Consider the following 27,191-nt stretch of genomic DNA (forward strand, 5'->3'; position numbering starts at 1 on the left):
ATTTCCCTGACAGATCACCGTCATTTTTCGGCCGACAGATTGCTGATCATCAATGATCGCCGATCCACGAATTGGGTCAGATCGATTGAACGGGGAATCGGGGCCGTAGCTGTATGGGCTCCTTTAGTCTGTGCAGCAGCTTGGAGCTTGATTGGGCTATTTGGAGCAGGAAATATTATGGACTTCTTGCCACAGAAAGGGCAGAATGCATCAAGCATCCATCCCGCTACTCAATGCATGTATGCCGGCGTTAATAACACCGGTATGCATTAAGAAAATCGCAAAGGACAGCTCTCCCAATAAAAGCTGTCCTTTGTGATACAGGGACTTCTGGGTTTATGACCCAGAAGTCCCTCTGCGCATGCGCAGAACGCCACGTGCACCGCAGCGGGCACTGGGATTGGATCCCTCCCTGCTGAAGTAGAAAAGAAGCCTATAGGCTTCTATTGGTCATCGCCATCTGAAAGTGGTTTTGCCCACCGTCTAGCTTAGTGCATATTAGAAATGCGGTCAGACCCCAGAAAACTGCATTTTTTAGGGGTTTGACTGCATAATAGAGGATCGTGCATCCCGCCCATAGGCTTCAATATCGAAGCTGTTATCAGGCAATGTATTGTATCATTATTGGGCATGGTGGTAAATGAGTTTGTAAGATGAACAAACCCCATCGCCAGACATTGCCAGAATATGCCCCTTTCTTATGCTGAATGTTATCAAAACTCAAATACATTATTTTTATTTACCCCTTGACTGCTTCAACCTCCTGGTATCTGGCCTTCCCTTCACCTGTCTTTCCCTTGGTCCTAAAAGCTGCAGTGATAACGATTGTCTTCTCTCATGGTTCCACATACACTCTACAATTCCCTGCATTGATTCCTCATGCCACATTACCTCCAGGGTTCAATTTAGGCCTTCTGTCATGGTCTGCTCAGGAGGATCTCCTTCCGAGGAACTGAAAGCTGAGGTCCTGGGTTGAGGAAGGAATCAGAGGCTAGGGACCTGGATGTATTTCCTCCTCATCCACAAGTATTTTATGTTGACGAGACCTGACCAAAGGCACAGAGTCTAACTTGCTGTTAGGTGTTCACCAGTGACCCCTCCAAGCGGGATATGGGTTTAAGCTCCACCCAGCAAGCAGGTCGCGGCCCTTTGGTCAGGTATCTAATACATGTGGGAAATGGAGGAATGTAACACCGAGGAGGCCCAGGAGAATGTACTTCAGTGTGAAGCACTAGTGAGTCCTGTATTTTGCTGGTACTGTATTGGCACAACAGAATAACTTTCAGGAAAAGTATACTGGATGGAAATGGATAAGGCCCACTGCAGACCTAGACGCACCATTGGCACAGGAGAGTGAAACTTGATTGGTGTTCTGTGTACACGTGCTGAGAACCCAGACGCACCACTGGCACAGTAGAGGGACAATTGGGCTGTACTCGGATGGTATACTGAGTACACATGCTGAGAACCCAGACGCACCGCTGGCTCAGGAGAGTGACACTTGTGTTGTACTCGGGAGTTGTACTGAGTACACAGGCTGAGAACACAGATGCACCGCTGGCACAGGAGAATCACTTTGAGGAGTAGAGACATAACACTAGAGATGACTCGTGAGATGAAAGGAAAAGGAACCTGGAACGAAGCAACGGCAAGCATGCACCAGTAGTAACGACGTTGTACAGGCAACTTCCTGTTGTCCAGAGCCCAGCTACATACCCTAAGGTAGCGGTCCATTGGAGGACAGTGTCAGCTGACAACAACTAGGCTACCATTGGGTAGAGGCCAGTCATATGATGAAGACTGTAATGGCTGCGTCCATGACGGCACCTGCAGGAACCAAATCACAGAGCAACACATGAATGTCCACACAGTCCCTAGGCATAATCCTCAGTGCATCAGATGGCGCCGCACCAGACGTCTGATCGCTGGAGAAGTCGGGAGAAGCCGACGCTGGGGTGAGTAACAGCCGATCCTAGGCTGCAACTTGACACCTTCACCTTCAAAGACTTCATGACTCCATGACTCTTCCCCTTCTCACATCTCTAACCTCATCACATGATAGACTCGTCCTCTTTGATCTGTCTCCGACCTAAGCATCTCCTCTGCTCTGTCAAAGCGCACCTCTTCACTATTGCCTATCCTACCTTACCTGATACTACACTCCACATCCTTTCCCCGCCCCAATAGTACCAATAGTCCATTTTCCATAGACTATGGGGGAGATTAAATCTTGGAGAGAGATAAAGTGAAGAGAGATATAGTACCAACCAAACAGATTCTGAAATTTTTCTAGCACAGCCTGTAACATGACAGAAGCTGATTGGTTTGTAATTGATCTCTCTCCACTTTATCTTTCTCCAAGATTTGGTAAATCTCTGCCTGTAAGCTCTCACAACATGCTTACCGACTTTTAGCTCCCTCCTTCCAGGAGGGAGCTGTCGGGCTTCCATGGTGGGGATCGTGTCGTGGCAAAAGGGGGCATGGGGTGTGACAGCACGATTGCGTCATCGTGACCCCACCCCCTTTTCACAATGTCCATATTAACGACATAATGGCAATGTGAAGTAGGGGGCGGGCTTCGATGACGCGTTTCAGCGCAAATTGTGTCACCACACCCCTGCTGCCGGGGTTTATATTGCAATTGGGGGGGGACGGGTCGCCGGGGGCCAGGAGGCTTGCCTGCCTTTCCGGGGGCCGGGAGCAGCACCCTATTTTCAGGAGGCTCCCGGCCAAATCGGGAGGGTAGGCCAGTATGTCTCACAAACAGAACAATGTCTAGCCTCTGCTCCCTGTTGTACATCCTTAATCAGCCTTGTTTGAACTCATTTTGACTTTATGGAGTGAATTCAGTTACAAGCTCTCTTCAATAATAAACTTTAAGAACATGACAACACAAAACGCTCGCTCCGAGGCCTACCCGTATGCCGTGAGGCCCCACAATGAGGTACAGCCAAAATAGTGATTTTTAATTAATTACAAATTAACATTAATTAATTTAAATTTCACATTTTTTTAGTTGCCTCGGGTGTGTTTTAATACGCTCGTATGTAAAATTTCACTATCTTGGCTTGTAAACTGTGGATTTGTATAGAAAGTCAGAAGGACAGAAATAGTATAAATAGTAGAGATAAGAAAGTTCTTAAATATCACCACTGGAGGCAGCATACAGCAGTACAGAGTGCAAGGCCCCACAAATTTTAGTTGTCTCGGTCGTGTTTTAATACGCTCGTATGTAAAATTTCACGATTTTGGCTTGTAAACTGTGGATTTGCATAGAAGGACAGAAGGACACATTTTTGCTTTTATATAGTAGATGATTTGTACTCTTGACTGCCCCCTGCTGATTAGTTTTGTTGCACCTTATAAATAAACATTGAAGATGATAATGATGATCCAAAACCTTTATATCCGAATCATGACACGTCCTCAGTTTCTCATCTCTTCATGTGAAAACCAGCATATTACTTGGGGAGATTTAGCAAGCATTCTAAAGAGTACAAGTGGAGGTGTTACCCGTAGTAACCAATCAGCTTCTAGCTATCATTTTATAGAATGTACTAGATAAATGATAGCTCGAATCTGATTGATTGATTACTATCGGCAACAACTTCACTTGTCCTCTTTACAAGTGAGTATAAATCTCTCCCTAATAAGTTACACACAATTTAGATTCTCTGTACACGCTAAATACTATTCAAAGGTGCCTATTCATTAAACGTAAAAATTCAATGGAGATAATTAGCTTTAGAACTCTCATGGAGTTCTAGCTAATTATAGGTGGAATTCATCATTCCACCTCTCCATAAGTATCTATTCCGAAAAGCTGTCATTTTTGCGATGACAGCTTTTCGGGAAATAGATACTTTTCCCTCTCTACACTACCTTATCGCATCTGGAAACAGTGCTGCGCATGCGCTGTTACATCTGTAAAACCAGCGCATGCGCAGCACTGCCTACAGATGCGTTAAGTTTTGTACCCGACCCCCCCCACCCCTCTCCCCCCTCCACTCACCTTCCCCCCCCGACTTACCTGTCCGCGCAGCAGCCTCCGGCTCCGTCCTGCTGGTCTGTCATGTGGTTTCCCTGCAGACCACATGACAGATTAGAAAAAAAAATAAAATTTTTTTTTTCTTTTTCTAAACTTTCTTGTGCTCTGCTGGGGAGCACACATGACAGACCAGCCTTCGGAGCCTGAGGACGGAGCAGAGCGCCGGAGGGACTCGTCGGGGGACCTGCACACGCTGATACAGGTAAGTGGATTCTGCTATTCGCCACCTCACAGTGGCGAATAGTAACTGCATCAAATTCCGAAAATTGATAATTTTTGGAATTTGATGAATACCATAATTTCCACATCCCCATACTAATGTATGGGGAGTGTGGAAATTAACGCAGGGGAACTTAGCAAGGAGATATCTGTGATATCTCCTGTGTTAAGTCTGTTCATGAATACCAAAATAACGTTATTTAAGGAAAATGTCCTTAAAAACGTTATTTTAGTGTTGATGAATAGGCCCCAAAGTCCTTATTAAATCAAACTGTGTATTGTTTTCCCATGTGTAATATAGTGGTTTAGAGGAACAATGGAGAATATATTTGCCATTGTACCAGTAAATTGCACTGTTAGCCTGTTGAAGTGTGTGTAATAAAGCAGAGGTCTGGGAAAATGGCCAAATAAAACATAACATGCCGTGTATATTGGCTTCATTCACACCTAAACTTTTTTTCTTTTATTTTTTTTAACTGAAATAAAACTTTTTTTTTTTTTACAAACTTTTGTTGTTATTGTTACAGGAGAACAACCTGCATAGTATATTGCTTGTGCCTGTGACTCTATATAGGACTAGCAGTCTTAGCAAATTAGTGGTGCTCTCTATGACATTTTAAAGTGACAACAAATTTCAAAAACACCTTCCAGCATTTTAATGAAGTGCTTCTTGTGATGGGCAAGGTTTATTGATCTGTAAAACAATGGTACACCCAGGTATATTACACAGGCCGCATCTTAACAATGTAGTCATTGCAACTTTATGTTTAACTGCTGGGCAACATTATACCCCTTTTACACCGGAGCTAAAACCCGGGTTATTGCAGGGTTCCCTGGTGTAAAAGGGGAGAGGGTTGGATCGCCGGGTCGAGTGACCCGGCAATCCAACCCAGGTAAACAGCAGGGATTAACACGGGCGTAGCCCGTGAAACCCAGCTGTGAAAACAGCGCACTCTGGGTCACGATGACCTGGAGTGCGCTGCTAGCCGGCCGATTGGTCCGGCTTCAGTGGCGCTTGGAGATGACATCACCTCCAAGCGTCCACTTTCACGCCGGGAAAGCCGGGTCTATGCAGACCTGACTCCAGTGTGAGCGGCGCCGACTCGGGAGTATCCCGAGTCGGCGCCGGCTAAATTCTGGGTCTGATCCGGATAGTAACTCTGTTCCAACTCCAGGTCAGACCCAGAATTTTGGTGGAAAAGGGGTATTATTCTGTCGCTTTAACCACTTTACTGACAATTTTTCTGCCAAAACCGGTCAGACATTGCCGGGGCCACAGGAGCGTCCGGGGTGTCAGAGAAGATTCGTTCTGCACATGTTTCAAACAAATTTCTGCTTCAAAAACACAGCAGGGTGGTGCAGTCGCACCTTGTCAGCTGAAGCACAGTTGGCTGCATTTGCATCCCATAAGACCATATCAGTTAAGTGATGCAGGGGTCTGTTCACTAAGCCTTGGAGAAAGATAAATTGGACAGAGATAAAGTACTAAGTACTAACCAATCAGCTCCTAACTGTCACTTTACAGGCTGTGTTAGAAAAAAGACAGGAGCTGATTGGTTGGTACTAAATCCCTCTCCACTTTATCTCTCTCCAAGACTTAGTGAATAGGCCCCTAAGTGAATAATATTTCCTTTTGTATCTGCAGAATAATTAATTCTCTACATTATTAGTTAGATTTATTGTGTATTATGTAAAATGTGTTGGTGTAATGAATACAACTTGCAAAACAATATTTTTTCATTCTTTTTTTGTCACTACCATTATTATTTATGTTAAAAGAACACCATTCTGATATTTTCCCTTAATAATATCTCAATCTTGTTCTCTTTATCCCCAAGTAAGTTAGTCATATGGTTTATCTGTACATTCTTGCACTTCTGCTGTCATTAATCATTTACTTGTTTTTAAATCCTACAGATAATCATATACTGGGAGAGAGTGAGGGGCTGTATACACCTTCAGCTTCTGTAATAGCAGAGCTTGGAGAAGAAGCATTTGCTCAGCACAATCAGAGGATCCTAACAACAAGCCTGGTTCCAGACATTCAATTAACTCAACCTTCTCAGAGGATCAGATTTAATCCCACGGTGGGCATTATCGCTCTCTCTGAACACAACGATGTCAAGTTCAACTGTTCTATTGAGCTTCCTTATTTGGACAGTGGAGAACACATAACGTGGTGGAAGAATGGAAAACTGATCTCCCCAGTAGAGCATATCTCTGTCCAGTCTTTTGAAATCCCAGATGGTGTGATGACTACTATGTTATCTACATGCAAGTGAGCATCATAATAATATAGACATGTTTGTGTATAAATGTAAAAAGCAGGGATGCCTGCCTCATTCGTCGCCCGGCCCACTCCCACTCATCATTCAGCCTGCATCATTCATCGCCCGGCCCACTCCCACTCATCATTCAGCCTGCTTCATTCGTCATCCGGCCCACTCCCACTCATCATTCAGCCTGCCTCATTCATCGCCCGGACCACTCCCACTCATCATTCAGCCTGCCTCATTCGTCGTCGGGCCCACTCCCACTCATCATTCAGCCTGCCTCATTCATCGCCCGGCCCACTCCCACTCATCATTCAGCCTGCCTCATTCGTTGTCCGGCCCACTCCCACTCATCATTCAGCCTGTCTTATTCGTCGTCCGGCCCAATCCCACTCATCAATCAGCCTGCCTCATTCATCGCGCGGCCCACTCCCAGTCATAATTCAGCCTGCCTCATTCATCGCCCGCCCCACTCCCACTCATCATTCAGCCTGCCTCATTCATCGCCCGGCCCACTCCCACTCATCATTCAGCCTGCCTCATTCGTCGTCCGGCCCTTAGAATACGCATGGGACTGCACAGTGCAGCAGTGTGCTCCAGCCAGGAGAAGCCCCTGAAAAAGGGTGGCTGGGGCACCTTGTTCCCCCCTTAATCCAGCTCCGGCTATATACTGTACACTGTGTTAATAATCATGAAGTACTGCTACTACAGTTTTCCTATGTTTACATAAATGTGTGCAACCGATCAGATGTAGTTATCATCATCAGTGTACAACTTGATCCAGGATTGTACCACCCACAAGTCAGACCCCACCAACTTGCTGGTTTGCATCTATTTGATGCCCATTTAATTGACTACACGCCCACACCACTCCCTTACTATACTTTGGGCACATCTGCATGAACACTGCCCACTTATGCGCTTCATTCCTGCCACAGTTCCAGCCCCCTAGTTGTACTCAGTTGCAGGTCCAGCGTACACCTGTAACCAGACTTGTATTGCAGAAAGATGGACATGCATACTAAGGAAGAAAATGTGATAGATAGCTCTTCATAACATGATTGCATTCCTGGTCTTAAAGTAGATACGTAAGTAATTCTTATTCCGATGATTTTGTTTTATAAAATAAACTTTTGACAGGATTAAAACAACTCTCCCAATTTCATGACTCAGTCCCTCTGTCCCAATAGAGCTAGGAGGTTTGTCCCTTTTACCATTACTTTGCTTTGCAGTCTCTGTATGTATCAATTTCTTTTACTTGTCTGTAGCTCTATAAGGCCTCTGAATCAAATAATTCTTTATATTGGTCTAATCTTTTTATTTAAGCATTATGGACGTGCAGCGGTCTGATAATGGAACATACAAGTGCAAATTAAAAATTGAGGATGAAGAGCTAGTTTCAGATCCTATTTACATCCAGTTGGAAGGTAAGATCACACACATACAGTAGGCACCTAAACATCTCAAAGAGCATGTGTCTGGTGTAAACATTTTTGTTTGTTTTACGGCAGTCTGCAAGTAATTTCACAAGCTAACTGTAGCACTCTACTAATAGTATAAGCAGTAAATAAATAAGACAGCTCTTGGTTAATCTCATATTATACATGATGCCATCTTCATTGCACTATAAATGCTCTATATCAGAGGTTCCCAAATGTGGTCCTCAAGGAACCCCAACAGTTCAGGTTTTAGAGATCGCCATGGTTGAGCACAGGTGGTTAAATCAAATGAATCGATGCACTAATGAAGTCACCTGTGGTCAAGCATGGATATCCTTAAAACCAGGACTGTTAAAGGGGGGTATCCACTAGACGATTAAGATGAACGATTACGATCGTTCAATCGTTTGCAAAAGTGTCTAAAATGATCAGCGATGCGTGTGCCTGCTGGTCATTTAGACATCTATCATCTTTCCAACATGCTGGTCAACCTGACGATATCGTCAGGTTCAGCATGTATCCAGATGATTGATGACCCTGCACTGAACGACTGCTTGTTCAGTGCAGGTTCATCACACGTGTGACAAACGACTGAACGATTACAATGTCGCAATCGTGCAGTCGTTTTCAGATCTTGTCATGGATACCCCCCTTTAGGGTGCCTTGAGAACCGAGTTTGGGAAGCTCTGCTCTATATGGATACAAAACAAAAATACAGATGTCATAATCATGTGTTATACTATTGCAAATTTCTAGATATTTAGCAAAATGAAAGACCGAGTTATTTTAATACCTGCAAGTCCTACAGTGACAGCATCCTTCAAATAACAATGAAATGTATTAAAAATCAAATGCACTCATATTTCAGAGGTGACTGCATTTGGTTGCATTTGCAATTTTTCATCGCAAATCCATCGCAACTCCTTACTAATATGCAGATCCATCGATAATTGGCCACCCGAGTAACAATATGGTCATGCAGAATGAACGTCTGAACTGAGACGTCGGAGCCATGATTTGTGCGCACGGGATCGCAGACACAGGCAGCTTTACATCCCAAAACCGGTCGCAGCTAGCCTGCATTTCTGGCTGCACGCCTCGTAACCTCCACCAAACGGCCCTTAACTGTCACTGCTTGCAACTATCGTAATGGATTTCGATGCATACGCAGTGCGACTCAGACGTATGCGCTGATAGCCGATAATCGCTCAACTGCAAAAACATCGACATAGCTTACAACTCTGAATCAGGTCCTAAGTCAAGTTAAGAGGATCAAAGTAAACACATAAATTGTCATACAGCTAGTTGCGACTTACTGTTTATATTAGGGGTGGGCAATAAGCGCCCTCCCTGATGTTGTAAACCTACACATCCCAGCATGCCCTGCTGCAGTTTTGCTATTTGGCTGTTCTAAAAATGTTGCAATGCATGCTGGGATTTGTAGTTCAACAGCTGCTGGAGGGCTGCTTATTGCCCACCCCTGGTTTATATCATTGAAATTATATAAATCATTCATTGGTGACATTTTTTAAAGTTTGCACTATTATGATTTTTTTGTGATACAGAAGACAAGTGATAATATTAAGGTAGTTATTTTAGTCATGAGTGCCACAAATTTATAGAAGCTGAGCTATATTTTTATTAATGCCACATGTAAAAGAGGAACAACTTATTGTGTGGACTATGGCCCTGATTCAGAGCCGGACGCTCTGACAGAGCGCTCGCTCTGAATCAGGGCCATTCTTAATTTTAGAGCAGCCTCCTGGCCGCTCGTATAGCTGTGGGTGACCACCCACAGCTATAGCGAGCGGCCAGGAAGATGGTCGCGATGGTCAAGACCATCGCGACCATCGGACTTACGACGAGACCCTTGTGGTAGGGTCTCGTTGCCGCAAGTCCCAGTGGACTTCTTGCTCTTACAGAGCACTCTGTCACTTAACATTGACAGCACGCCCCCTTTGTAGCGAGACCTGGAGCGACGGCTTGCCCATCGCTATCCGGGTCTCGCGCATGCGCATGACGGAGCCGCCTCCGTCGTGCGCATGCGCACTGGGCCAACATCGACCCGCTTGTGAGCGTTCAGCGCTCGCGAGCGGGTCTGAATCAGGCCCTATGTACAGTATGCACCTCTTTTGGATTGCTATTTTTTTTTTAAATGAGTGTTGTGAAATCTATCTATTTATTTAGGTTTATTTTTTTCAAAGGCAATATTTATTTCCATGTACAGTACTTGCTATAAAGTACTGTGAGTATAAATAGAACCCCGTTCTCATGTTAGCTACTTTTTTCTTCAGGTCTTCCACATTTCATTCAGCAGCCAGAGACGTTAAATGTCTCTCGGAACGCTCCATTTAATCTCACCTGTGAAGCTGTTGGACCCCCTGAACCTGTGGAGATTTATTGGTACCGAAACAGCAAAAAGATCAATAACATTCCTGAAGTTTCACCAGCAGTTCTCCATGTGTTTGGTAAGTCATCTGTAAATTATCATTTTTTATTTTATTTATCATTTATATATGTTTTATACTAGATTATTTATGTTTATGTCTATATTGCTATATATTTGAATATCATTTTTTATTTTATTTATCATTTATATATGTTTTATACTAGATTATTTACGTTTATGTCTATATTGCTATATATTTGAATATTTTTTTATTTTATTTATCATTTATATATGTTTTATACTAGATTATTTACGTTTATGTCTATATTGCTATATATTTGAATATCATTTTTTATTTTATTTATCATTTATATATGTTTTATACTAGATTATTTACGTTTATGTCTATATTGCTATATATTTGAATATAATTTTTTATTTTATTTATCATTTATATATGTTTTATACTAGATTATTTACGTTTATGTCTATATTGCTATATATTTGAATTTACTAATGTATTTAGATAGACATATGATTAAACAACATTTGTTTAAACCAAAATATGAGGTCATTGTATAATTGGAGCAGATGTGGTTTGGGTATTATATATATGAGTATACACATATAGACATATATGTGTCAACATATGCATGTCAAATAAGAATATATTATATATTCATAATCTGAGATGAAATTATAGAAACATATAGATATGTATGCTTTATACAACAGTATTTTTTAATATATATATTTTTTTAATAGATTTTTGAAGTATAAATAATTTAATTCGTTGACATTCAATACTGAGTGTTTTGAAAATCTTCAACTGTTGATAGGATTGATTATATACAGCTGATCATCAGGTATAAATGAAGTGAGGTCTGCTCACAGATATCATTGTCTCCTGAGGAAGCCGCCGAGATTGTGTTGGAGGCGGAGAAACGCGTAGAGACTTGTTACAACTCCTTTTCATCTGCCAAACGCCACTCCCTGCCATGTGCTGATCGGTCCACTTCACCGTGTACCTATCTTGGGCCCTGCGAATTTGGAGAGAGATCTGACCACAGCGGCAGGAGAGACGGGCGCCATATCCCACGTGGAGTGAGTCACTAGGAATCGGCTCTACTTTGCTCCACTAGCACATTGGACTGTATGCTTCAATTGGTGCCACAGACTGATGTTGCGACAATAGGAGAAAGACGCCTGCTTTACTCCAGACCGACAGAGCCTTATATTCCTGTCCGGAGAAGGGGGAGAGAGAGAAATTTACATACAACAGCGGTGAGAGTAAAATAATTTTTTTCTGCCTACTAGCAGCTCCATATACCGCTGTGGATAAATTTAATCAGGAGAGAAAAAATATCCAGGAGCCCATTTAGGGTATATATCCTTTCGGACAAACACCTCTCAGATATCTATGAGCTAATTGCAAAGAAGCTCTGTGTAGCCGTCTATTGCCGTATAAATCAAAACAGGAACCTGATATACATTAGACATCATTTATGCGTGGAAATTCTTTATTAAGGAAAATCAATACCCACACAGAGATATATAATTCCTGAACCTTTCACAGTGGGATAGAGACTTTTTTTGCAGCACTAATAAATCAGTGGTGGCAGTTCTGCGTGTTATATACACAAAGGGATACAAAGTTGCAACAGTATTATCACAAAACAGATACAATAGTATCATATTTCATAGTACCCTTGGAACAGACAGTCCTTACTGAATGAAATATCCACCTTTGCTTATAGTGTTGTATTTTTGTTTTTGTTATTTGTTTTTATTGACCAATTGGTATATTTTATATGTTGTAAATTATATGTGATAGGTGCTATATACAAGCTTTATTCTAATATGGTAATAATAATTTTTTGGTAATAAATTATTGGATACTAGACAGCGCCTATTTACTTTTCTTCCTGTTTCATCTGTAAATTACTACACTATAACATCTGGAGCATCATTTACAGACAATGATAAAAAGTGACTATACTAAAGTGACTAACTACACCTATTTAAGAGGACAAGTGGAAGTGTGCCCATATCAGCCAATTAGATTATAGCTATCCTTTATCTAGTACATTGTATAAAATGATAGTTAGAATGTGATTGGTTGCTAAGGGCAACACCTCCACTTGTCCTCTGTAGAAGGTTTCAACCAGTCAGCTATGTGCTTCAATTGTTTACTTGCTCTTGACAGATAAAAGCTATTGCACATTTACACCTCTTTGCACTATTAGTAACTATGCCTTACAACATATCATTCCAACCAATCTGGACTGAGAAAAATTAAGATCACCATGAGCGGCTGCCCCTTTGTCACTAACGAGATGCAGGTACTGATGACGTCTGCAACCAGTATACTTATTGTGTACCGTGCCTTTCTCTTCACACCGTTGTGGTATTCAAAAGAGAAAGAAGTGAAAATTACATAGTTTTAGATTCAGACACTTTGGACCTAATAGAGAGTTAATCATACGTATCTGAACTGTGTGAGTCATTTCAACTGCATCTCCACTTACTAAGTTACTACGGAAAAGGTATAACTGGGATAAGCCGGCCCTATCTCTTGCACCTAGTATAGGGCATGTGCAAAGTGATAATGATGACGGTTACCATGCATACAGATAGGTGGTGGGTGCATTACAAGATGCCTAGAAATCTGTATTTAAGCCTGAGATCCACCCAACTGTGCATCAGACACATAAGGCCAGATTCAGATATGCACACAAATGCCATCGCAGCTGTAATTTCTCATAGATCTCAATTGTGAAAATATGCTGATGACTCATTCGCCGTCCAGTGCTTAGTGACGCCCACTGAAAGCATCTCACATCTGCCGCTTATGGACAAAACCGGAAACATTGGATACATTGAACGCAGATCAGGCAGCAATCAGTCTCCTGAGTAAGTCTAAGCTGTCACAGACATAGCGGATCTCCAGACATGCAGAGGGTTCTCCTGCTGCGAACAAGGGCACAGTGGCTTACTTAAGGATGCCCAGAAAACAGTGTGTAAACGTTACCAACTTGCCTGTGTTTTTTAGCCACAACCCTGTTACCTCCCCCAAATGCTGACTACCTGTCACTCAGCTTGCAAATGAGTCCTCTATGCAAGCATAATTGCCATTCAATTGCTGCGCGTGTGCAGCGCTGTTGTCGCGCTAACAATACCTCAGTCTGCATAAACATCGGCGTTTGTGTGCGGATCTGAATCAGACTCATAGTTTTTACTCTGTTTATATGTACAGTAATCACAAATCCTGGAACCTTTTGTGGTGGATGGAAAATGCTTATTCATGATGTCATCATTAGCGATTATTTGTAAGGTGCTACAAAGTCCGCTGCGCTGGACAGTCAGAGTAAGAATATAATAAAGGCACATTGGGAACTGGTGGTTTGGCATAACTAACATGCAGACAGATCAGTGAACAGTTTGGCCATGTACATTCAGATGTTTTGCTGAACTGGTTGGAGAAGAACGACATGGCCTCATACAGTCCTACTCATCTTGGTCATCCAGTGTCTCTGCTTTGGTAATGGCTGTCAGAGGTGGACCTGTTTTTCTGCCGTACTGAATGAAATGTGAATCAATTGATTTTTTTTTTTTTCAGATAATCATTTTTATTGGCTAAATATTTTGCATAAATATAACACACAACCAACTACATACAAGCAGAGCCGTAACTAGACTTTTATGGTGCCCTGTGTCAGAAAGAGCATTGGCGCCCCCCCACCCTAACAGGGCAGCGTCATTACTTTACCTGGTGGGTAGTTATGTGACAAAGTTCTGTTGGATACTCTGGAGTTTGTGTTATTGATTGTGTAAGGCACCCTTGGCAGTTCCTACCTGCTGTGTATGTTAGTTTGTGCTGCATTGATGGGCTGTACTGATGCTGGCTGTCCTTTCACTGTAGATCTTATTTTATTAAATAAGAATTTTCTGGTAAAATGTATGGACACCCGCAGTGGGAGTATACCAGTCCTCTACTGCTATATAAACAAATGGTAAATCGTAAAGGATTCATCTGATAAATGAGCATTGTGACTTCACTGACATATAATTAATAAGCAATTTCCCACTATAACAGTGCCACGATTTCTTTTCAGCACTCTCACACGGCTGCAATTTTACAGACTTGCATACAACACATACAGTTTATAGTCACACACATAGACACATCCAGCATATTTTTTAAAAGTTCATTTTAGAAACATTAAAATAAGCTAGCACCCATTTGCAAGTACCCCAAATTTGACTGGACTACTTATTTTCACCAAAAATTACTGCTTTATGCCACTCTTCACCACTTTTGCAAAGACGCTAATAAGAAGCAATTTAAACTACTTAAGTACCCCAAACACTTTTATTAGGGCTATTAGTACACATCTACAGTGATTCCCTGTTAGTGCATCTTTTTTTGGAGTACAGACTGATTTCCCCACTGCTGACAGTACTTTCCGCCGGTTCCGAATTCGCCGCTTTCCGTTTTCGTGTGTTTAGGAATTGAATAGGGCGAAAAGCGGGGACGCGCAGGAAAAGTTTTCGCCTCTGAAACAGGCGAAGGAGATGGAAAGTTGGACAGATGACACTTGTGTGAGAATCTGGATGTGGGTATATGGGGGCAGAGGGAGGCAGATTGAAGCCTTGCCTAGTGTGCTGAGAAACCTTGCACCAGTCCTGCATATCCAAACTTAAATCTAAATTGCAGTCTGTCATTTGTGGACTACATGCAAAAGTAGACAGTATTTAACCTGAACACAAGAAAAAAAAAAATTTCACCCTTAGCATTGCTTATGGTTTATCCAGGTGCAAAGGTGCAAAGTTACTCCATTTATTATAAGGGCCCTTATATTAAGGCTGACTCGAAAAAAACTGAATTCTCCCATAGAGAACTCCTGAGAGGTGAGGGGGAGGCATGGTGTTTAAGGGACTACACCTCAAAAGCTATTGGAGGTACAGAGCTGAAATTTGGCATGGATGGGTAGAACCGTCGCTCGGTGCTGCATGCCAAATTTCAGGGGTTTTGTTATTGTTGTGGAACTACAGGTACCAGTGGGCCCGTAATGTGCATGCAGGGGAGACTTGCTGGGACCTGTAGTTCCACAGCAAAAGACAATATTTTTAACTCTTTCAAATGCACCACACTACATCAATCAACCCGGCACCCACCGGCCAGGTGTGCCGGGGTTAGCACCGGGCTATCAGCCTAGGCCTGGGGTGCCCTGGAGAGGGGACCACTTTATTGGGGGGGTCCCCAGCTCCCCAGGGATCCCCAGCCTGGGCTGATTAGCGGTCAGGGTTAATGCTTCAGCTGGGGGACCCGGTGAAAGGGCTCCCCTGACTGTGGCATTAGCCCCCTCTAGAAAAAGTCCGGTGCTGGTTCTGGAATTATAGGGGGACCCTACTAATTTTTCCCCCTGTATTTCCAGAACCAGGACCGGATCAGAGCCCGGCGCTGGTTGCGCTTAAATACAGGGGACCCCTAAGTTGTTTTTTCCACGTATTTTGCACAACCAGCACAGGGTCACTAAAAGCCTGGGGCTCGTTGCTCTTTTACGTCACACCGTTTTTTTTTCATTTTACACAGGTTTTTAATTTTTAGGCATAGATGCATGCATCTGTGTCTTGATGCTAGCAGCACAGATCTCCCTGATTCATGCCTACAAGCATCATATGCGGATCCGAACGACATATCATACAGGCATAAACACTGAGCGATATGCTGCTGGATCGTGTACAAGATTGGTAGATCTTGCCCAGGGCCGTAACTAGGGTAGTGCAACCAGTGCTGTGACACATAGCACCGCAGGGGGAACTGGGCCTGATTCAGATCCGCTCGCGAGTGCTCGCAAGTGGGTCGATGGTGCCCTAATGCGCATGCGCACAACGGAGGGAGCCAGCCGTCGTTATGGGTCTCGCACCAAAGGGGGCGTGCTGTCGATGGTGAGTGACAGCATGCCCCCTTTGGTGGGCGTGCCGGGGACGTTGCTGCCCAGACGGAGGCGTTCCCATGGGAATGCCTACCGTCTGGGTCCAGCCCCACTGACATCACTAGTGATGTTAGTGGGAGTGCTTTTGGCTCTGATAGAGCCAAAAGCACTCCAGGGCTTGCGGCAACGAGACCCTAACGCAGGGTCTCGTCGCAAGCCCGATGGTTGCGATGGTCTTGACCATCACGACCATCTTTTTGGCCGCTCGCATAAGCTGTGGGTGGTCACCCACAGCTATGCGAGCGGCCAGGAGGCCACTCCAATTTTAGGTAGGAGGGCCCTGATTCAGAGCGAGCGCTCTGGTCAGAGCGTCCGGCTCTGAATCAGGCCCACTGTTTGGGCCTGTTAATTTTCCTGTTTATTATCATTCTCACTTGTAGCTTCCTTTTCTTTTATCCCCAGCAATTCCTAGCCTATTTTATCTCTTCCCTGGCCCTTCCCCATAAGGCCATGACCCTTTTTCAGGTGCACTTTCTTATGTCCCTATTTAAAAAATGCACTCTCTGGCACAGGGCACCACAAAATATAGTTACGGCTCTGATCTTGCCTGCTGTAGGCAAGATCTGCAGATGCGATGTACGACCTGCGGGGAAGCGCATCGTGATCATGAGTGGACACGATTTGGACATATTTTACATGATTTGACGTTCCAATGCGTCACAATCGGGCACATTGTGCAAAATATCATCTAGTGTGTTCGCACTTTAAGGACTGTACTACCCGAATGACGGCTTAGTGGCGGGATTTCACTGATATGAAATGTCAGAAAACCTACTGAATTTCTTCTACTCAAACCTAAAAAAGCAATGAAATTCTGATCATTAAGGCTGATGTCTTGATGGACGTGTTCCTTGCGCAATACAGATATGGTATGCCATCACACCCTGTGGTTAACTGCAGATTCAGCACTCTCACAGAGTGAGATTGCTGTCACTCACAAAATGGTAGAGCTGCTAATTCACAGAATGGAATGCTCATTGGAATACACACATGCAGTCTATGCAACTGAGGTCTGAGCAGAAGATAGAGCTGCACAGATGGGATAAGAGTGGAGTGGATGAGGGAAGAGACAGAGCGGTATGGATGGGGACAGATAGGCGTAGAGAGGGGGGGAAGATTAAGCAGCACATATGGAAAGGTGCCAATGTGATGCAGATTGGGTGGAAAACAGTGTGGCAAAGTGATGCAGATGGGTGGAAAACAGTGGTGTGGATGCAGGGGAGACAGAGTGGCACGGTTTGGGTGAACAATGCGACATGGATGGGGATACAGATGACATGGATTTGGGAACATAGAGCAGCACAGATGGGTAAAGACAGATTGGTATGGATGAGGGAATACAGACTATGGGAGAACACACATAAATAGGGATTGGGGAAGACAGATTGGTGCAGATGGGGGAAGACAGTGTCACGGTTGGGTGGGCAGAGTGATGCAGATGGAGAAAGAAAGAGTGGCAGAGATGAGGGGAAGACAGAGTGGTGTGGCTGGGGGGAAGGTAGTGGTGCATATGGACAGGGTTGGACTGGCCCACAGGGGTACAGGGGAAATCCCCGGTGGGCCCCACTGCCTGGGGCCCACCCCCTCCTCTAGGTGTCATGTTCCACACTGTGTACTGAATTGTACATTGTTACTGTATTAGATGGTCAGTTACCTTGTGGAGCAGGAACATGGATGAACATCAGTTATTGGTTTGCTTCTATAGAATCTATACCAAGACTTGCTTGATAGTTAGCCAAGCAACTGTGGTGGCTGGCCACACCCCCTCTGGTGGATGACCACACCCTTTAAGCATGGGCTCCTAACACTGCATTCCCCTGGTGGGCCCTTTATGCCAGCAGTAGGGATTGGGGAAGATAGAGCAGCATAGAGGCACAGATAGTGTAAATGTATAGACAGAGCAGGATAGTTTTAAAAATTAGGGAGCTGAATGTGTATTCTGAATGAGATGGATGTATGGAGTGAGAAGGATGTTGGAACCCAGTGGGATTGTTGTGGTGAACGAATGGGAAGATTGTGGGCACTGAGTGCAATGTGTGTGCCACATAACTGCTCAGACCTCAGTTGCATAGACTGTATGTGTGTATTCCAATGAGCACACAAATCTGTGAATTAGCAGCTCTACCATTTTGTGAGTGACAGCAATCTCACTTTGTGAGAGTTCTGAATCTGCAGTTAACCACAGGTGTCATGGCATACCATATCTGTATTGCGCAAGGAACATGTCCATTAAGGCATCAGCCTTAATGATCGGAATTTCATTGCTTTTTTGAGTTTGAGTGCCAGAAATTCAGTAGGTTTTGTGAAATTTCAGATCATGTCTAATGAAGCTGTAATGGGACATGTGAAACCGTAAGGTTTTTTGTCTATGGAATTTATTTATTATTTTTGCTGTTTTGCTCCAAAATCAGAAACAGCCCCTAAATGTTATACAGAATCCATTAATGCCATTTTGTACAGTAAAGTTATTAGTTTGGGCTTGTGCTTTTTGTCTTACTACTTGTTTTGCTATTATGTTTTTAATAATGTATTAACCTTGTTTTAAAAATATAAAAAATGTTTGATTGGACTGCATGTAGGGAAGATCAGATGATGCGACCAATGACTCCACAGGAGTGCGCACTGCACACAATATAGTGCATACACACTGGGCGATTTTAATGATTTGTCGTTACGACGCAACGGAATCAGGTCTAGTGTGCAGGGGCCTTTACAATGCATTAATATAAGCTTAAACACTTTATAAAGCTCTACTTAGAAGAACATACTTTTTATAACAGTCACAAGCAGCAATTTCAGTGGTCATATTACACCAATTAGTTCTCATCTACAGTCGGGCAGGGTGGCATCTGCCCCCTGGCCGATACACTTTTAAGGATTTAGGGGCACGCCCATGAGGCAGGCAGAGGATGCTCCCAGGCAACAATTAGAGCTCACAAGCAACATTCTCTGCCTTTCTACCGTCGCCTGTCATGTCCGGACTTCAGTCCAGAGTCTGTCAGACTGTCACTCTAGGCACACACAGCGAATCAGCAATGCAGCCTGAGCGGGTGCCGCCTCACTAAACTGTAAGCTGCTAGCATTATTGATTGGTGGATGGTGCTAGCCATCCACCAATCACAGTTGTGGGAGTATCTAAATGCTGATTGGTGGATGGCTGGAGCTATCCACCAATAAATGGAAACTACAGTGCAAGTGGCCAATCAGGCTCAGGTTAAGAGCCAAAAACAAAAGAACACAGAAGGGACTGCAGCAGCAGAAGCCTGGACTAGGGTATGTAGATGTATTGGGCAGTCCCCATAGAACTGAGGTCTCATTTAATATTGATCTTTTATCAGCAGTTGGGGCATGATTTTAATTGAGGGGAAGAGGGGTTGTCACTTATAGGGGTGTTAATTGACAGGATTTCAATTGACAGAGAAGGGGGAGGTTGTTAGGTCTGCGGTCGGTGGGGGCGGACAGTTCTAGAATATGATTGCAATTCTAGGGGAAGGGGTTGTTAGATTTAGGGGCAGTTCTGGGACATGATTTTAATTGAGGTAAAAGGAGGGGTTGTCAGTTCTTTGACATGGGTCAGGGCCCGACTTGGGGGGCAGTTCTGAGGTATTATTTACATTCAGGTAGTTGTCAAGTTTGAGACTGATTATAAAGTAATTGAGGAAGGAGGGGTGATTGTCAGGTACAGGGTATGTTTGCAATTGAGGGAGGAGGGTTGTCAAGTTTGGGGTATGATTATAATTGGAGGAGTGGGGGAGATTGTCAGGTGTGGGGTATGATCATAATTGAAGGAGTCTGTGTGATCTGGGCTCTGATTTTAAACTAGAGAGGAAGGGGAACTGACCTGTCAGATCTGGAAACTAATTTTTAATGAGGAAGGGTGGTGTCAGATTTGGGATCTACTTGTTAATGTATAAAAAATTGGGAATGATCTATTTCTTTTAACAATATAAAGTAGTCACTGTTTTGCTTGTGTTGTTGGTGTATATGTAGCAAATTGTTTGTTTTAAGGGTTAAATAAATGTATGTTTTAATATCAAGTCAGTAATATTCTTATATATTTTTACCTATAGGGGTCGATTCAATTAGCCATGAGGTGGCTTGCCCCGTGAGTAAGTGCAGCTATATACCGCAGTTTTGATGGCTCTGAACACGCAGCTTTTTGTTTGCAGCGCTGTGTACAAAAAAATTGATGTCTGGGGCGGTATTGAGCCGGGACTGGGCAAGTTCAGCTGCCATTGCTGACGTTTCTACACCATTTCAACTGAAGCTTTCTTCTCTTGCGACTAATTGAATTGACCCCATAGAGTGGCACTTTACTAACTCCATGTATTAGTCGTACTATTAATTATTTATGATTTGTCCTGGTTTGTGTCAGTGCCAGCGCTCACGTTTGTATTTTGTACATCTTATGGTACACCTGACCACTACGCATATGTTTAGCTTTTGATAATTATCATCATCATACATCAGACTACACTTGTTGAAGAAGATGCACCAGGCGTATTTACACTTAGGACTAGGGGTGTGCACCGGCCACTTTTCGTGTTTTGTGTTTTGGTTTTGGATCTGGATCTTTCTTCGTGTTTTGGATCTGGATTGGTTTTGCCAAAACCACCCTTCCGTGTTTTGGGTTCTGGGTTTTGTGTTTTGGATCTGTATTTTTTTTTAAAAAAAGCATAAAAACAGCTAAAATCACAGAATTTGTGTGTTTTTCTGCTCCTATGCTATTATTAACCTCAATAACCTTAATTTCCACTCATTTCCAGTCTATTCTGAACACCTCACACCTCACAATAGTGTTTTTATGTCCAAAAGGTTGCACCGAGGTAGCTGGATGACTATGCTAAGAGATACGAGTGGGCGGCACAAACACGTGGTCCATCTAGGAGTGGCACTGCAGCGGCAGACAGGATGGCAGTTTGAAAAACTAGGCCCCAAACTATACATAATGCAAAGAAAAAAAAGATGCGCAAGATGGAATTGTCCTTGGGCCCTCCCACCCACCGTTATGTTGTATAAACAGGACATGCACACTTTAACAAACCAAACATTTCAGCGCCAGGGTCTACCACACGACTGTGGCTGAAATGATTGGTTCGTTTGGGCCCCCACAAAACAAGCTGGCAATTAATCTGTCCCTGCACAAACTGGCTCTACGGAGGCAAGATGTCATCCTCATCCACCGATTCCTCACCCTCTTCAGTGTTGTGTACATCCTCATCCTCACAGAGTATTAATTCGTCCCCGCTGGAATCCACAACCACAGGTCCCTCTGTACGTTCTGGAGGCTGGTCTCCCTGGAAGAGTTGATAATTCATTTTATGAACATCATCTTCTCCACATTTTGTGGAAGCAACCTCCTACGCCTTTCGCTGACAAGGTTCCCGGCTGCACTAAACACTCTTTCGGAGTACACACTGGAGGGGGGCAACTCAGGTAAAATAGAGCCAGTTTGAACAGGGACCTCCAAATTGCTTCTTTTTCCTGCCAGTCCAGGTACGGACTCTCTGACATGGCTACTTGGATGCTGTCACCGATGTAATCCTTTAACAGACAGACGCACGCTTGTCGCTGCTGCTTTGAGGATGCAAGTGCGGCTACAGCCCACACAATTCACAAAGACAGAAAAAAAAAAGAACAATATTTTTATTGTTTGTGTAGCACACTTTGAGGGTGTCACCACCCTTTAACAGACAGACGCACGCTTGTCGCTGCTGCTTTGAGAATGCAGGTGGAATCTAGACGGGATTTGGAACCGGGGACACACTACCTCCATCAATTGTCTAAATCCCACTGCACTAATGGCGGATACCGGACGCACGTCTAACACCAACATAGCAGTCAAGGCCTCAGTTATACGTTTTGCTTCAGGATGACTGCTGTCGTACTTCATCCTCATCGCTAGGGACTGTTGGAGGGTCAATTGTTTAGTAAAAGTAGTGATGTTCCTACTTCCTCTCTGGGATGATGAACAACTCCCAGCAGCAGCAATAGCACTAGGAGGAAGTGGTTCTTGATCTTTCCCTATTTTATTTTTATCGGAGAAAGTTTGGTCCTCCATTTATGTTATATTGATATATACGTGCGGCTAAAGCGCACACAAACACAGAAAATATTTTTTTATTTTTGCTGGAGAGTAGTGCACTTTGTGGGTTACACCACCCTTTAAGAAATGAGCCAGCCGGCTCTTTACTTATGGGACACAGGCGCACGCTTGGTGCTGCTCCTTTGTTGATGCATGTGCAGCCACAGTGCACACAAGTCACAAACACAGAAAATATATATTTTTTTGGTTTGGACTGGAGTGTACTTTGGGGGTTACAGCACCCTTTAACGGTCAAGCCAGCCGGCCCTTTACTTATGACACAGGCGCACGCTTGGCACTACTTTGTTGATGCACGTGCGGCTACTGCGCACACAATTCACAAACACAGAAAATATATTTTTTTTTGGTTTGGACTGGAGTGTACTTTGGGGGTTACAGCACCCTTTAACGGTCAAGCCAGCCGGCCCTTTACTTATGACATAGGCGCACGCTTGGCACTACTTTGTTGATGCACGTGCGGCTACTGCGCACACAATTCACAAACACACAAAAAATATTATTTTTTTAGCACTTGGGGGGAGCACCCCTGATGGACAGAGCATCCCCTGGACAACACTACAGCACCCCTTTAGGACTGGGACTCTGCACAGGACTTTGGAGTGGACACAGCCCCTATGGACAACTGACTGCACAACACAGTCCAGCCAGCCCCTATGGACTTTGGAGGAGTGGACACAGCTAGTATGGACAACAGCAGCACAGCACAACACAGCCAGCCCCTATGGACTTTGAAGTAGTGGACAACAGCAGCACAGCACAGCACAACACTACTCTGCACTACACTACACTACACACCCCAGCCAGCCCTAACTCCCACCCTCCCTCTTCACTGTCCGCAGCCGAGTGAGAAAATGGCGCCGACGCGGGTATCTTATATAGGTTCCAAAACCCGCGAGACTCGGAAGGCGGGATGATGACGTTTTGCCTCGATTTCAGATCCGAGTCAGGCGGGAAAAGTCGAGCCTGACTCGGATCTGCCTCGGATCGGGGGGGCTCGGGGGGGTTCGGATTTCAGAAATCCGAACCCGCTCACCCCTACTTAGGACCAACTCAGTGGCTGCAGTTCCATCAATACGCCCTCACTGAACATTACCTACATGAAATTGCTAATTACAGCCTAGTTACGCCTCCTCAGCCATTAGTGGAGATTCATTTGAAATGCGTACTACCCTGTGTCAGTTACACTTGCATATGCCTGGTTTGTGCCTATTTTTCTTTTGCTGTATGCTGGTAGCAAGCCAGGGCCACTTGCTTGTATTTTCCCCTCAGGCTAAAAGCTGCCAGACGCTGACTATTACCATTCACCAAATAATGTAACAAGTAATCCCAGACCAAACATTTTTTTGTAATTGCCATTTAGTAGGACTTCCATAATGCAGATTACTTGCAAATGTACATTAATTAGTAACACATATATGAAACATAATACACAAGAAAAATAAAAGAATTGTCTAATATTGGTGAACACTTGAATGGAAAAAAGGAGAAAACTTCCTCTTAAAATATAACATTTATTGGTAAAGTATAAAACATCATACACATTAAAGTATTGAAAATATATAAACACATAAAAAAAGTGATACAAAGTTGGAAATGTGAGGTAATAAAATGTCACATTGAATGCTGCTATTTTTGTATTAAATTATACAGTACTGTACTAAATTGTTTGAGTAACCATGACTATAAATAGAGAATAGTGTTAGTAAGGTAAGTCCATATAACCCATAGAGAGGGAAATCCCCAATAAAGTATATAATAAAAAAAACATAAAACATATATAATTATAGAGAGATAGAGATCATATATGGTTTATATACTGGAAATAACACAGTTTAAACTTATAGCTAATAATAAAATGGCCCCCATTCAAGACCTATTCATCTTCCTCCTCAACATCACTAAAACCTGGCTTTCTCCCACAGGTGTCTACTATGGTGACCTCTTTTTTACTCACTCAACAGGTGATGGTGTGTTCTTCAAGGCTTTCATCTCCTCCAAATCTTCCAACTACCAGTGTCTCATCACCACCTTCTCTGCCCTCCCCCACTCCTATATCTCCTTCCCTATCTGCCTATATCTCCTCCCCTATCTGCCTATATCACCTCCCCTATCTGCCTATATCTCCTTCCCTATCTGCCTATATCTCCTCCCCTACCTATATCTCCTCCCCTACCTATATCTCCTCCCCTATCTGCCTATATCTCCTCCCCTACCTATATCTCCTCCCCTATCTGCCTCTGACTTTGTCATCTATTCACCTCCAACATAGAATCTATCAGATAGGAAATCTCTACCTGCCACCTTCTAACCCTATCTCCTATCCTACTTCTTCTCCCTCTAGCTATTACTCATTTTACTCCATCATAGGAAACAAATCCAAGTTCTTCTCTCTTTTCCCTTGGTCCCCCTAACTCATCTCTCTCCTATTCAATCTACCCTTAACATTAGGTCATATTTCTTTGATATGCTAACAATAATAATTGCAATAATAATAGTAATAACAATAATGACAGTATCAGAGATATGTACTGTCAATTTTATTTTTAAAATAACTAAAACACAAACTGTAGGTTTTATTTTTATATGGACACATCTGTACCATGTTTTAGTTAAAACCCGGCCTCCACCACCCCTACATAGCCGGCCAGTCACACGCCTTTGATATTTATTATTATTATTATTATTATTATAGTTATTAGTTTAAATAATCTCTCTTCTCCCCTGGACCCCCTAACTTCTCTCTGCCCTTTTCACTCTCCCTTTAACCCGTACCTTCAGCAATAATAGCATTAGTAGTAGTAATAATAATAAAACCCGGCCTCCACCTCCCCTAAATAGCGGGCCTGTCACACTCCTTTGATGTTTATTATTATTATAATTATTGTTATTAGTTTAAATAAGCTCTCTTCTCTACTGGTCCCCCCTAACTCCTCTCTTCCCTATTCACTCTCCTCTTAAACCCTTCCTTCAGCAATAATAGCAGTAGTAGTAGTAATAATAACAATAATAAAACCCGGCCTCCACCACCCCTATGTAGCCGGCCAGTCACACTCCTTTAATGTTTACTATTATTATTGTTATTAGTTTAAATAATCTCTCTTCTCCCTTGGTCCCCCATAACTCCTCTCTCCCCTATAAACTCTCCCCTTAAGCCCTCCCTTTAGCAATAATAGCCATATTAGTAGAAGTAATGATAATAATAATAATAATAATAATTATTATAATAATAATAAAATCCGGCCTCCACCTCCCCTATATAGCCGGCCTGTCACACTCCTTTGATGTTTATTATTATTATAATTATTGTTATTAGTTTAAATAATCTCTCTTCTCCCCTGGTCCCCCCTAACTCCTCTCTCCCCTATTCACTCTCCCCTTAAACCCTCCCTATAGCAAAAATAGCAGTAGTAATAATAATAATAATAACAATAATAAAACCCGGCCTCCACCACCCCTAAATAGCCGGCCTGTCACACTCCTTTGATGTTTATTATTATTATTGTTATTAGTTTAAATAATCTCTCTTCTCCTCTGGTCTCCCCTAACTCCTCTCTCCCCTATTAACTCTCCCCTTAAACCCTTCCTTCAGCAATAATAGCAGTAGTAGTAGTAATAATTAAAATAATAACAATAATAAAACTCGCCCTCCACCACCCCTATATAGCCGGCCAGCCACACTCCTTTAATGTTTACTATTATTATTGTTATTAGTTTAAATAATCTCTCTTCTCCCCTGGTCCCCCCTAACTCCTCTCTCCCCTATTAACTCTCCCCTTAAGCCCTCCCTTCAGCAATAATAGCCATAGTAGTAGAAGTAATGATAATGATAATAATAATAATAATAATAATAATAAAACCCGGCCTCCACCACCCCTATATAGCCGGCCAGTCACACTCCTTTGATGTTTATTATTATTATTATTATTATTATTAGTTTCAATAATCTCTCTTCTCCCCTGGTCCCCCCTAACTCCTCTCTCCCCTATTCACTCTCCCCTTAACCCCTCCCTATAGCAAAAATAGCAGTAGTAATAATAATAATAATAACAATAATAAAACCCGGCCTCCACCACCCCTAAATAGCCGGCCTGTCACACTCCTTTGATGTTTATTATTATTATAATTATTGTTATTAGTTTAAATAATCTCTCTTCTCCCCTGGTCTCCCCTAACTCCTCTCTCCCCTATTAACTCTCCCCTTAAGCCCTCCCTTTAGCAATAATAGCCATAGTAGTAGAAGTAATAATAATAATAATAATAATAAAACCCTGCCTCCACCTCCCCTAAATAGCCGGCCAGTCACACACCTTTGATGTTTCTTTTGTTTTTATTATTATTATTATTAATATTAGTTCCCTCCTAACTCATCTATCCCCGATTAAATCTCCCCTTAACCCTTCCCCTTAGCAATAATAATAATAGTAGTAATAATAGTTAAAATGATAATAAAAATAATAGGAATAAGAATAGTAATAACAATGAAATAATAATAATAGTAATAACATCTAATGTATCTAAATTATTTGTAGAAAATTTAAAAATACTAAAAATATAAACATGTTTTAAAAATTCTAAAAACATAAACATGTTCTTCTTTTCTTCATCATGGCTCTGAAGTGCTGTATAATAACAAAAAGAAAAAAGTAAGACTTTAATGTGTGTTTTCTATGGTAAAAAACACACACACTGCAGTATCTTATTCTGTTTGTTGCTGTGTG

At 42.8% G+C, this 27,191-nt stretch overlaps 1 protein-coding gene across 7 annotated transcripts in view; it reads left to right on the forward strand.

Moving 5' to 3' along the window:
• Nucleotides 1–27,191, forward strand: part of LOC148518360 (tyrosine-protein kinase Mer-like) — a 55,931-nt gene that overhangs the window by 5,331 nt on the left and 23,409 nt on the right. For 2 of the 7 annotated variants that reach the window (XM_088477591.1, XM_088477593.1), the window contains exons 2-4: nt 6,185–6,545; nt 7,867–7,967; nt 10,274–10,447. In XM_088477591.1, coding sequence (XP_088333717.1) covers nt 6,520–6,545; nt 7,867–7,967; nt 10,274–10,447 — 301 coding nt within the window. In that variant the 5' untranslated portion in view covers nt 6,185–6,519. Of the gene's footprint in view, nt 1–6,184; nt 6,546–7,866; nt 7,968–10,273; nt 10,448–11,207; nt 12,227–27,191 lie in introns of those variants that run through there. The other 5 variants (XM_088477594.1, XM_088477595.1, XM_088477592.1 and 2 more) reach the window with 5 other exon arrangements.

Source organism: Taudactylus pleione, unplaced genomic scaffold (genome assembly GCF_031769625.1).
Source record: "Taudactylus pleione unplaced genomic scaffold, aTauple2 ptg000201l, whole genome shotgun sequence".
NCBI classification, from domain to species: domain Eukaryota; kingdom Metazoa; phylum Chordata; class Amphibia; order Anura; family Myobatrachidae; genus Taudactylus; species Taudactylus pleione.